The sequence below is a fragment of the Aspergillus welwitschiae genome, assembly GCF_003344945.1.
Source record: "Aspergillus welwitschiae strain CBS 139.54b unplaced genomic scaffold BDQ94scaffold_24, whole genome shotgun sequence".
NCBI lineage: Eukaryota > Fungi > Ascomycota > Eurotiomycetes > Eurotiales > Aspergillaceae > Aspergillus > Aspergillus welwitschiae.
Window position 1 is genome coordinate 109,976 of NW_020798718.1, and position 12,320 is coordinate 122,295.

Consider the following 12,320-nt stretch of genomic DNA (forward strand, 5'->3'; position numbering starts at 1 on the left):
TGTAGTGATTCTCGTTGTTGAGCGAATTACGGTGAAAATTCCAGGGTGGAGATGTCTCAATAATCAAGTAACTTAAGTATTGTATTGTTATGCTATGTTCAATAATTGTTTGTAACTGGTATAGTTTGCCTTATCAACAGAGATACAAGGTAAGGGGGGCAGGCCTGGGTGCGGTCATATGTATGCTTGGGCGAATGAGAACTATAATCAACACATGGGTATCATGATGATATCAAAGCGCAAAAGAAGACAAAACCGTACAAGGGCACGCCCTGGTGATAGGAAAATAATGTATAAATCCCAAACATTGACCGCCCCAACTACACAACAGGCCTACCACGCCTCTTCAACATCAAGGAGCCATTTACGAATGCCCTCCCGTAAGGTATTATCACCTCCGGTCTGTACTCGCCGGCGGTCCCGGTCTGTGGGCCCCAGCTCGCTATCATCTTCACGGCAGTGCTCCGCCGTTACACTGCGAACGACCTCATCGAGCGCGCTTAGGACAAGTTTGCGACACTCGGTCCGAGGAACCTCCGCCGGACGCATTTCGTCCCGGCTCAGAACATCTGACATCTGCTTGTCCTCAGCACGCCGCGTGCGTGTAGGCGACGGAGCCCGGGAGTGTACCATTGAAGAAGGCCCGCTCTGAGCGAGGACTCGCTCAAGAGCGTCAACGAGCGTGCCATCTAAATCCATCACGTGCTCCTCCACGAAGCGTTCTTCCACATCACTTGAGCCGAACTCATCAGATGTAGAGCTGGCAGACGATTTGCTAGAAGCGGTAGCTTGGGAGAAGAAGCTGGTCAGCTGAGACGCAGACGCCGAGCCGCCAGAGACATGACGAGGTGTGCCCGGTTGGGGAGAGAATGAAGGCGATGTGTTGCGCCAAGACGCACTACCGACTTTACGACGTAGCCGCAGCCGCTTCACCGTGAAGGTTCGCACATCAGCAATGAGAGTGGTCGCAACATCAACCCATCGTCCGGATCCGTCCGCATCAAGGCACGCGGCTTGGCTTGACATCGGTTCTGCTTGCATGGCGCGCTTGATGTCTGCCTCGAGCCCATTATAGGGTCGAACCGCTTGAAGCAAGAAGTCATCATGGAAGCTCTTCAACCAGCCAGCAACGTTGATGTTGGGTCCATCACTGTCTTTCAAGGTAGAGGGAAAGCCAGATGTGCTGCTGTGCGTAGACGCCACGGCATCAACACTAGTGACTGACGTTCGCGTCTTCTTCGGGGATGCCATCGTGGAATCACCAGATGAAGAAAGCGAAACGAACCCGGGCAGAGGAAGATCAACATCAACAATCCCATCATCGCCTCGGACCGACAATTTCAGCGACGACTCTCTCGCTTGGTCCGCAGCCGCAGCCTCATCTGGAGCATCGTCGTCTTCATATCCCTTGTGAGCATTTGAAGGCTGCGGGATGGAGATATGGTTGCTAGTCGCGCTTTTCGGAGAGACTTCGGTAGGTCCGAGCGAGGCCTCTTTGACCATCTGACTCAGGGTGGGAGGGCGCCTCGGAGGGTTTGTGTACGCTGACACGGACCGTTTGCGGGTGTCGGTTGGTGCCACAGATTCGCTGTCACCAGTAGACGATTCCTGACGGGCGCTCCACAGACCGGAGAATATGTTGCCCCATCGACCATTAGCAGATGGCACACTGCCATTCGCACTAGTGTTTGTGCTTTCGCTTCGCTGGAGGCTCCTCAGCAGCGTTTCCGACGCGAGGCTGTCAGGCCCATCGGCCACTGCCTGGTCCGACCCTGCACGCTCGGAGCGGCCCTGAGAAGCAAAGTGGGGGACCGGGACAGTACTACCAGGGGTGGTGGTCGATGTTGTCGCCGCACTTGTATTCCTCGCACGCATATCCTTGGCGTGAACGGGCACGCCTAATGCTCGAATGGAGCGAGCGTCGGACCCCCGGCGCATGGTACTGAACTCCGGTGTCACGGACGGCTCGGCATCGTCCGTGGAGCGATGCGCCGTCTCGCACGACGAAACGCTCACGGACCGCTGGTGCTGTTCTCTATCACTAAGAGTGAGGCGCTGTGCGCGGGATCGACGTTCCATCACTCTCCGTAGGGACTCCTGCCGCAGAACCGGGACATTTGGCGGGCTCTGAGAAATGGCTCTCGTCGACGCTGCGGTACCCGGCCTGATAGGGGAAGGCAGAGGCTCGAAACGCTGTTTCGGTGGAAGAAATACAGCAAGCAAGAAAATAAGTCGCCGCGCCGTCATCTTGTCAGACGATATAATGACAGTGCGGTGAGCAAGAAGCGGGTCAGAATCCTGCTGCGCCTTCTGTTGTAAATAATGCCTCCGTCGGTACCACTCGGGGCCGAGAGAATTGAGCCACTCAGTATGGTTACCCAGGAATGCTGTAATGAGAACAAGAAAGAAAAAGCTGTGATCCTTATCCCCAATGCTGCGAATGATGGAGCGGCCCTCCTCACGCCACACGCCCCACCGATTCTGGCCGGTTACGACGAATGGCATCTGCAGCGCCGTGCTAATGCGACGGCTGCTGCGGATTGCTTCGTCTCGTAGCCTGGAATTCACGGCCAAGATATTCGCAGGCAGGTGGACAAATGTTTGATTTGTTCGTTGCATATTTGGAGGCTTAGCTGGCTTTGGATGCATGGCCGAAGAAGAATCTACCTTCTTAAGCAGAAAGAGAATTTCTCTTCGTGACAGTCTCTCCAAGTGTGAGAGGGCGCGGTTGATGACATCCCAATGATCAACCAGAAGATCAATGCGCTCATCCAGGCTCGCAGGCGGGCTTGCAAGTGACAAACTGTCATCGAGGAACCCTCCACGGAAACGATAGTCGGAATCCAGGGAGCACGACATTCCCGGTTTGGGAGAGTCCGGACCCTGAGCATTAAACCGAGAAACTGGCCGCCCTGCGTTTCGAGAGAGAAGCGGAATTTGAATAGTAATCGCCACAGCATACATCGGTGTCTTTTTCTCCTTGATCTTCCGACGCTTCGTGACGTCTGGAAAAGGAAAACCGCTGTTCGGAAGAGACTCCTGGTTTATAGAACCAGCCGGGTTCATGCCATCCGGAGACGTCTCGCCACCTTCGGGCAGATGCACGCTGAACATTCTAGTCAGAAGTATCGTGACCTTTGCTGGAGGTCTGGACTCATTACCGCGGTTGGTGCTTGTAAAGGCCGATTGACTTCCAGTTGTATACGCCCGTGACAGCGAGTTGCGGGTTGCAGGAGATGTAGGTGCAGTTTTGCCCGGTTCATCATCGGCAGAGATGATATGCATCTTCGTCGACGATCCCCTATAGCTAAACGCACTGCTGCCGAAAATGCAATTCAACAGACCCGTGTCATTCGAGTCCGCAGCATAGCGAGGGTGGCCAGGTTCATTATAGCTTCCCGCCGGCGATAAGGTGGAACTACGACCACGAGCCCTCATGAAAGCGCCAGACGACATGGGAGGTGACCTCCGAGCCTCCGCGGCGACCGAGAGTGGGCTTGGCTCTGCAGCCGACGACTGAGACAAATAGCCCCGCCGTGTTCCACGGGTAAGATTTGAAACCGTACGGGCATGTCTCGCACCGGTGGTATTGTCAAACACCTGAGGTTCCAACCCAAGTCCCATGGAAGTCTGATCCTGCGAACTGGCGCGTGTGTCCAACAGGACACAAGCGTCCCGATCTCCCAGCGCATTTTGTGCTATTATCACCCGGAAATCCTTCAACGGGTCCAACTCGACACCGCCGCGATCATCATAGGCACCAGCCGTAGAAGCGTTCGGTGAATTGTAGGCAGTATGCAGCGGATATGCGTGCGTATGGGAATGTCGGAGAAGACTAGCATCGGGGAATAGTAAGCCGGATGTATGTTCCTCCTCCGTGACGGACTCCAGTTGATGAGCGTTTTTGGCGTTGTAGGTCGCCGGATTGAGAGTAGCCGCGGCAGTGCTCAACAGTCGACCCAGCATGTTGGCAATTCGGAACAAGGTAAGCCTGAGCACTCGAGACGAAAAAGCAAACAGAAAATGATTAAGCTAGGAAATCAAGGCAAGAAAACAACACTCAGACAGATATACTAGACTGAGCTGCAGCACCCATCGTTCAATCCCGCCGAATGTTAACCATGATCAAGCCATCCAGAAGTGATGATCGGGGGAGGGCGCCTTCTTTCACGGTGGAGGCCAGACACGCCCACTTGCAGAGGGATGGACAGCAATAGGAGTAGTAAGTGAAGTAAAGGAAGTAGTTGTAAAAGGAAGTAGTAGAAGTGAACTAGTGGTAATAGTGACTGCCCGTGTCCAGAAGGGGGTTAGTCAGCCGTAATTGGGCCGGAAAGAATCAAGTGACTGGGGATGGGATCGAAGCCAATCGATCCAGATGAAATTAAATCGACTTCCCACTGCGGAGAGAGACGCAAACAAGTGGGAATGAATTGGCAGGGCCGGGGGGGATCAATGAATTGGCCAGAGGGGAAGGGGAAAGGAAGAGGGAGGGAGGAGAGGGAGGAGGAGGGGAATATTGGGGAAGGAAAGCGAAAGGGAAGAAGAACGACGAGATCCCGAAAGGGCGGTGAAGCTGGCCGTACCGCACATGATCTCAGCCTCATCTCATCGCGGCCGATCGCCTGCAACTTCACGGCCTTTTGGGCCTGTCAGCGCTCGACTGCCCCCCTGCACACGGCCGAATCCGTCACACAATCACCTCATGCTGCATGGGCCAGGCAGCGTTTGGGCGGGAATCTGCGCCAGTCGGGATTGCAAGCCCGCTCAACCCACTCTGATTCACCAGGTTTTCCTCCGTGAATGCCGGATCTATACACTGCGTTTCATTACTCGCCTACGCCCGTCATGGGTCGGACATGGTGGAATCAGGGGGAAGAGTGGCCTGGACTAATGAGAGCCACAGCGACAGGCCGAAATAATATTACAGCAGCTACAGTGCAGGGGTACACAGGGAACACACAATGACATTGCCGTCCAGATCACAGGCAGACGCTCAAAATCTCTCAATTAACACACAAGAACCTTTAGCCAATGGTATCTGCATCCTCATCCCAGTGATGACGCTTTCATGATAGATGAGTAGTAGGAACAGTAAGTAGTAGTAGTCAACTAAATATAGTACAACCCAATCAGTTGCGTTTGGTCTTTTGCTTCACCTTTTCAACCAGCTTCTTCAGATCGTCTGACCCGCCCTCCTTGGACGCACTCTTCTTCTGCTTCTTCTTTTGTTCACGAGGAGCATCCTCCTCGTCTGCATGTTCATCCCGATCCCTGCGTCGCTTGCGACCCTCCTCCAACAGTGCCTTCATACCCGAAGTCGCCTTGAATCGGGGGTTGGTGGGATCGATCGCGAACTCGTGGCTCTCGTAGAGTCGAGCGAAACGAGGATCGGTGACTTCCATCTCGAAATCATCTGTGGGAACTTCGACTTGCTTGCCCTTACCCTTGCCCTTCTTGCCCTTCTTGCGAGCTTGTTTCTCCGCCTTTTCAATCTCGTTCATATCGAAGTGCTTGATGCCTGGCTTGTTGTTGTCCTCCATCATCAGCAGCTCCAGCTCCGCCCGCTTGGCTGCGGCCGCGGCTTCCTCCGCTGCACGCTCCTCCCGCTTCTTGCGCTTCTCTTCCTTACGACGAGCAGCCTCAGTAGCCTTGCCAGTAGGGTCATCGAAGAAGGGATCATCAAAGCCCAAGTCGTCCTGCTGGGGCTGCTCCTTAGCATTCGAGGCATCGGCGGCCTCGTCCTGCTCGCCATCCTCACCACGCTTGGTGGCCTTGAGCTTCTCCTTTCTGCGCTTCTTTCTCTCACGCTCTTTGCGGATGTACTTCTCGATCGTAGTCTCATCCTTCTCGGGTTCGTTCTCGAAGATGCTGTCGCCCTTGGGGCCACCAGCCAGACCGGAAGTGAAGGTAACCTCCATCTCACCAACGGGGCCATCGGACTTGGACGAAGGCGTAGGCTCCGCACCAAGACCAAGTAGGGCTCGAAGACGTTGTTTCTCTTCCTCCTTCTTAGACACCTTTTTCGTTTCTCCATCGCCGCGCGTAGTATCAACAATCTCCACACCACCCTCATCTTCCTCATCGTCTGAGCTATCACTGGCCAGATAAGCCTTCAAGTCGTTCTCGTCGATATCCTTGCGACTACCCCGGAAGGCCCGAGCCTGGGCTTCCTTGCGCGACTTATCCTCCATATCCCAGGTCAGCTTGACCTTGCTGTGCTGCAGCGCATCGGTGACGAACTCGTTCGGTTGGTATCCATCGGGGATGCGTTCGCACTCGTCGCGGGGCGTATCATCAGAGAAATCGGTGTCCTCAGGCACAAAGCGAAGATCGAAGAAGTTAGCGCTAGACAAGTACTCGGCGCCATCGACAAGGTCATAAACGTGCTTCGCAACGTCCCTGGACGAGAAAGTCAAGATAGCGTAGAAGTAACGTAGCCGTTCCAACTGATACTTCCGTAGCTGTGTCGAGTTGAACTCCTCGCCCTTATCCTCCTTCAGCATAGACTTCCTGATATTCTCTTCCTCCTCATCAGAATCCATCTCATCCTCATCGTCGGAGTCACCACCCTTCTTCGACGCAAAAATCTCCCTGGGCGGCCCCTCCGTCTCCTCCCTCTCCATCCTCTCTTTGCCAAACTCACTAGGATAAACAGCCACCTTCAGCACTTTCCCACCAGTCGGCGCAAAGCTGGAAAAGACAGCCATCAGGTCCTCCGCGCGAATATTATCCCAATCGAGATTCACCACCGCAATACGGTCCGTAACATCACCAGTCGGCACATCCGCGCGCTGCTTATCAGGGTATTCCAGCTCCTCGCCAAACCCTTCGAACTCGTCTTCATCCTCATCTTCCTCGTCGGAGCTCTCCTCCTCCGAGGAAGAAGACTCATCGAATCCTCCATCTCTGGCTGGATCGTATGTCTCCGCCTTCCTCAGCTCTCTAAGCACCTCCTCATCATCTGCAACACTAGCGTCCTCGAGACCATCATCTTCCTCTCCCTCGCCTTCTTCTTCTTCTTCTCCCTCCTGCGCTTCCTCATCCAGCTGGTAGAATCGCTCAAGCTGTTTCTTAGTGTCGTCGCTGGCGAGCTTCCGGCCGTATCTATCGACTGCGGCATTGCGGGAGAAATCCTTGTCGCGCAGCATGTGCGCGAATCGCTTGTCGAGCTTTACATGAGTTTGGCGTTTGCTGGGAAGACGGTAGCGAGGGTCGGTTTGGATGTTGGCGAATCTGGGATCGGCTGATTGTACAGAAATATTATAGGTTAATCATGTGTAACATTTCATTTTGAGAAGGTAGAATGGGTTGATCGTGAGGTACGTACTGATCACCGAGCCGGAGTCATTTTTGGCGGCGCCGCTCTTCTTGCCTTTCTTTTTGTGGTCAGGCATGGTGACACGCCTGTCGGCAATGGAAGGTAATTCTTATAGGGTGAGTAGGAAAAAGAAATTTGAGCACCCTCTGGAAATAGAAGAAGAGTGGATTGGTTCTAGGATGTTTGCTGAAAAAGTGATGATCATGGATAATTTTCTGGCGGCGGAACCAAAGATTCTTCGGCGAGCCTTGGATATGGTCCGTGCGTTTCTCCGAAGGTTCAGGTTAACTCCGTCGTCTACTGCAGTGCCAGCACATGCTCATATTATGTTTTATAGAATTTTTTTTCTATTATATCACGTATGTATAGTGAGATGCGTATATATAAGCCCATTTCCACATTAGCTTACGTAGCCCAGGTTGAAATTTGCGACCATGACTCAACAGCCAAAGTATCTCTTCTCAATCCACCGAGGTTCGCGCTCCTCCTCAATCCGTCCAACTATAACCTTGATTCCAGGGAACACTGTTGTCAGTCGCTTCAATCCAATCTTTCCTGCAGCGCAGGTCACGAAAATAATCTTATCCTCTTGAACACCGTGGTCAATCATAACACGAACCGCCATTAGAGCAGCACCTCCACTGGACATCTGGGGGTCGAGGAGCATGACGTTTTCGTGGTTCTCAATATTGGGAGGGAGCTTCAGATAGTGAAGCTCGGGTTCTTCGTTCTTTTCATTGGTCTGGATCAGCACACGACCAGTGATGCAGTCAGGGATGGTCCGCTTGAGAGCGGTCTCGAGACAAGAGCCTCCGCGCAGAATCGCGACGGCAGACACTACACCAGCTTGGTTCAGGCCATCATAGCTAGTCGATTGAGGCGTATCCACTGCTTGTGATACGTAATTGGTCATATCCAAGGCCCTGTGCAGTAAGTTACGCATAAGCTATTGTTCCACAGTATCACGCGATGTTCGCAAAGGATAGCAACATAACTCACTTTTCAATCAGTAAAGCAGCAAGTCGGTCGAAGTAGAACACAAAGTCAACTTGTTCTGTTGCCGGGTCCTGGAGGATAGTGTTCATGCCAACGAATTGCGGCGTTTGGGGCATCATCAAGACGTTAGAAGATAGCTGCTCTTCCGAGGCGATGAGACCAAGCCGGTTGAGCTCTGCATTATGCTTCTCTGATTTCTCGTCAAGCTTGCGCTGAATATGTTGCACAACCATTTCTACAGCAGAAGTTAGTGTGAGATCTCCCGAAAGAAGGAGCAGAAACTCTTACCAATAGCCGTTCGGTTTTCAATACCACGGGGAATAATGATGTCTGAAGCTTGTCAGACCCGGTTCAGCTTTTGGAGAACATCCACATACCAGACACAGCACGTTGGGGTTCGACGTATTGCTTGTATGATGGCTTCACATAAGTGAACCACTGCTTGACGATTCCTTCGACGTCTCTTCCTCTCTCACGAACATCGCGCATGACTAGCTTCCTCTCCGTTAGAGCAGTGGCAAACGGTTGAAGAGTAGGATAGACTGACTTCTGCGCCCCAGGCAGACATCCATGTCTGCTTCAACAAAGATCTATCAAGAGCAGTGAGCGATGGTTCAGATACAATAGATGGACGGAAATTACCTTGACATCCAAAAGCTCCATGATCCTCGGGTCATGCAAGGCCAGAATACCCTCCAGAATCAACACGCGTGGGGAATACAGGGTACTCGTTTCTGGCTGACGCTGGTGTTCTGCAAACGAGTAAATGGGGATATCTGCTTTTTTTCTAGATGGTTGGAAGGTTTCCTGTCAGCTTCCATATATGGCACGTGCCCCACCAGGAATTACAGAAAGAGGCTCATATACCATACCCTTGCTTCAAATCCCTTAAGGTTTGGACCAGGACATCAAAGTCCAGAGACTCCGGACAGTCAAAGTCATATTGATTGCGGTGGGCTCTGGCATGATCCTCCGGGGACAAGCTCTTGTAGAAGGAGTCCTATACCACACCGCCGTTAGAGAACACGAAGTGGAAGGATTTATTGTAGGCTAAACAATTATGAAAGCGGTCGCATATACCATTACGAGAATCACAACCCAGGGAAGATTCAGAGACTTCACAATCTCCATGGCCACCGAAGTCTTGCCGGAGCCGGAGCTGCCTGCGATACCGATGATACTCAAATCCGCCCATGGTGGAGAGTAGCGTCTGTCTGTCGCGGACGAGTATACAGGGGAGATTGACTGCATCTTGCCGACCCTCACCGAGGAACTGACCTGCCGAAACGAAAGGGACTAGTGACAGGCCGGCCTAATCATAACCTGGAGGGGGGAGGACAAAAGCAAAACTCAGTGGGACACCAGCAGCAGAGAAGCGCCGGCGACACAAGCTTTGGAACACCGATAAGAGAGACTTCGGCGATACACTCCAAATCCAAAAGGGACCAAGTGATCGGCGCTTTCCCCAATCGGGCCTAGGCGGGGGCCGTGACCTTCGCTTGCGGCTTTAGGCTTAGCTGGTGAACGTGACCTAACACCCGCCGCTTTTTCTTCCTTTAAAGAGCTCTTCCTTCCCGCCTTTTCTTTTTCTTCTTCTCTCCTTCTCTTCACTCACTCCCTTCTGCCCCGAGCATCCTAATGGCTCCCGTCTGCGAAGCTTTCCATCTTCACAGACGGCCTGTTGCTCGCTACCAGGTCACTTGACATCCCACTGCGAAATTCCGCATCCACTAAGCTCTTCACCATGTCCTCTGCCAATTACGTATGCGCCCTGACATGCCGTGTGTGCCGCGTGGTTGCCTGGTTTTAACGGGAAGCAGATGTCTCCCTCTTCCTCGACGACGCCAACATGGCATCAGTTCGAACGGAAGGTTGAGGAGGTAAAACCATCCAAAACGTGAGTGATTTACCCCACCTTTCCGTTGCGCGCCACGATTGCATGATGTACCTTGAAATCAAGTTGGGAATCTCTCTGAAAAACAACTGAGGAGAATATATTAACTTGTGTTTCTGAACCCTTCGTTTGATTTTGCCTTATCATCATCAAGTTTACCGGTTGGTCTGCAGCTGCTAACTGTTCTCTTGAAGTGATATCAATTATCTAGTCATGGATTACCTCATCACCAATGGCTACCCAGCTGCTGCGAAGAAATTCTCAGTAGAGGCCAACATCCAACCCAGGGCAGATATCGAGTCGATTCAAGAAAGAGTTGACATTCGAACTGCGATTCATTCTGGGAATATTCAGGTCGCCATTGAGAAGATCAATGAGCTCAACCCACAGGTAAGACACCTCTTTTATCTCATCCCCTACCCACCACCCTCGTTGCAAGGATTATACGACGTTTCATGCACCACTCAGAACATCCCTTTTGGGGTTTGTTGATAAACAAACATCTTCAGTCCTCAGTATGAGCAGCAAGAATAAAACATGCCGTTACTTGTCATCACGCCTATTTCATAGCCTTTTGCTGACTTGACCGGCTTAGATCCTAGATGAAAATGCTCCTTTACATTTCGCATTGCTGCGACTGCAGCTGGTGGAGTTGATTCGCTCGTGCATCTCTTCCCCCGATGGCGACGTCAGCCCTGCCCTTGAGTTTGCGAGCTCCCAACTTGCACCGCGGGCACCCACCAACCCCCAGTTCCTTGAGGACCTTGAGAGGACTCTTGCTCTCTTAATATTCCCGGCGGATAGCCTGTCCCCGCCACTTGCCCCTTTACTACACCCCGACCTTCGTAAGGATATTGCCAACCGCGTCAACGAAGCCATTCTGCTGAATCAAGGCGCTCGTAAAGAGGCCCGGCTACGCAACTTGGTTAAACTGCGCGCGTGGGCTGAACAGAAAGCCCGGGAGGCTAAGAAGGATATACCCGAGAAGCTGGACCTTGGACTGGGCGATAATCCCAACACCCACAACAGTAATCCCCTGGCCAATTCGACCAGTGCCAGTCACAATGGCTCTAACGACACCGTAATGACCAATAATGGGGATATCGACCCCATGATCTCATAAATCCAGGATTCGATCTGCGATCACCTGGCACTTAATCCTCAATTTTCACGTATCACCTCGCCCGAAGTTGTTTTTTCGCCATTGAGCACGGAGTTTGGGAGCTGGATAAGGGCAGAGATGAATCTTCATCGCCCTCTTGTAACATCTAAGGTCCAATACGGGGATACATTATGCATACCTTTTTGCGACTCTTGACACTTGTGGTCTTGTCCTACAGTTGTGTGCGAAGCAAGGATTGAGCCTGCCCAATTGAAATGGACCTCTAGCGGGTTTTTGAATTATTTATATGCAGCCAACTCTGTACAGCGTAGGGACTTTGGTACTCACGGAATCTTTGAATAGGTTGCTACAGACCGTGTTTTGCATATTGTTCTTGACAGCACAGTACGTCTTCTGTTTTTCTTTCTAAACTAAGTCCTCCATGACATGTGAATGACAATCATACCGTACTGCTGGAAGGGACCTCACGAAGCACGTATCTTGTTTCCATAAGGAGAATGCCTGTTTCCAAGAACTGGAGAGCAGCACGTTAATCTCCAATATATTAGTAAAAACAATAATGAAAAGGTGAATCCACCGTAGTAAGTAGTACTATTAGTGCTACTCAAAGCAGCAAGTTCAATTGAAGCTTGAAGCTGATCAGATGTGCTGCCAGACAATACCGAGAATATATATCTCCACCATCCCCTCACAATCGGCTAGTATCGATAAACGGCTTTCTACTACTACCAAGTGGTTGCCATGGTTCTAAAGCTCTCGTATTGAAGAAAAGGCGACGCGGGTATTTCTACCACTATTGGATTCTAGCAGACATATATTTGGCCCAGTTTCTGATCAAACAACAGTCCGTTTACACTGTCTAGTAGCCTGATACTAGCAGAGTCGTTTCAAGAGTTCTTCCAAAGTCCGAATGATATGCATGGCATAACATAAATCATCATAGGTAGCTGCAGCATACCCAATCAGTCAAACTATACTAACAACACTGC

The 12,320-nt window shown here is 51.8% G+C and overlaps 3 protein-coding genes across 3 annotated transcripts; 1 reads left to right on the forward strand and 2 right to left on the reverse strand.

Annotated features, from left to right (window-relative positions):
• Positions 1-64: 64 nt before the first annotated feature.
• BDQ94DRAFT_147169 (uncharacterized protein) lies at positions 65-4,473 on the reverse strand. Its single transcript, XM_026766975.1, has one exon. It carries the CDS (start codon positions 3,964-3,966, stop codon positions 334-336), a length of 3,633 nt encoding a protein of 1,210 aa, XP_026624340.1. The 5' UTR covers positions 3,967-4,473; the 3' UTR covers positions 65-333.
• Positions 4,474-5,129: 656 nt separating this feature from the next.
• Positions 5,130-9,565, reverse strand: BDQ94DRAFT_160624 (pre-rRNA-processing protein ESF1; the record flags this gene model as incomplete). Its single annotated transcript, XM_026769240.1, has 7 exons — positions 5,130-7,243; positions 7,916-8,241; positions 8,318-8,549; positions 8,692-8,805; positions 9,007-9,101; positions 9,187-9,314; positions 9,395-9,565. 7 exons carry the CDS (start codon positions 9,563-9,565, stop codon positions 5,130-5,132), a joined length of 3,180 nt encoding a protein of 1,059 aa, XP_026624341.1.
• Positions 9,566-10,058: 493 nt separating this feature from the next.
• Positions 10,059-11,331, forward strand: BDQ94DRAFT_172094 (uncharacterized protein; the record flags this gene model as incomplete). The annotated part of the gene is made up of 4 exons (XM_026771895.1): positions 10,059-10,076; positions 10,135-10,211; positions 10,403-10,598; positions 10,804-11,331. The coding sequence occupies 4 exons, from the start codon at positions 10,059-10,061 to the stop codon at positions 11,329-11,331; spliced, it is 819 nt and encodes a 272-aa protein (XP_026624342.1).
• Positions 11,332-12,320: the final 989 nt, after the last annotated feature.

Coding starts and splice junctions, on each gene's coding strand:
- BDQ94DRAFT_147169 (XM_026766975.1), bottom strand. CDS start 3,966: ATGCTGGGTCGACTGTTGAGCACTGCCGCGGCTACTCTCAATCCGGCG.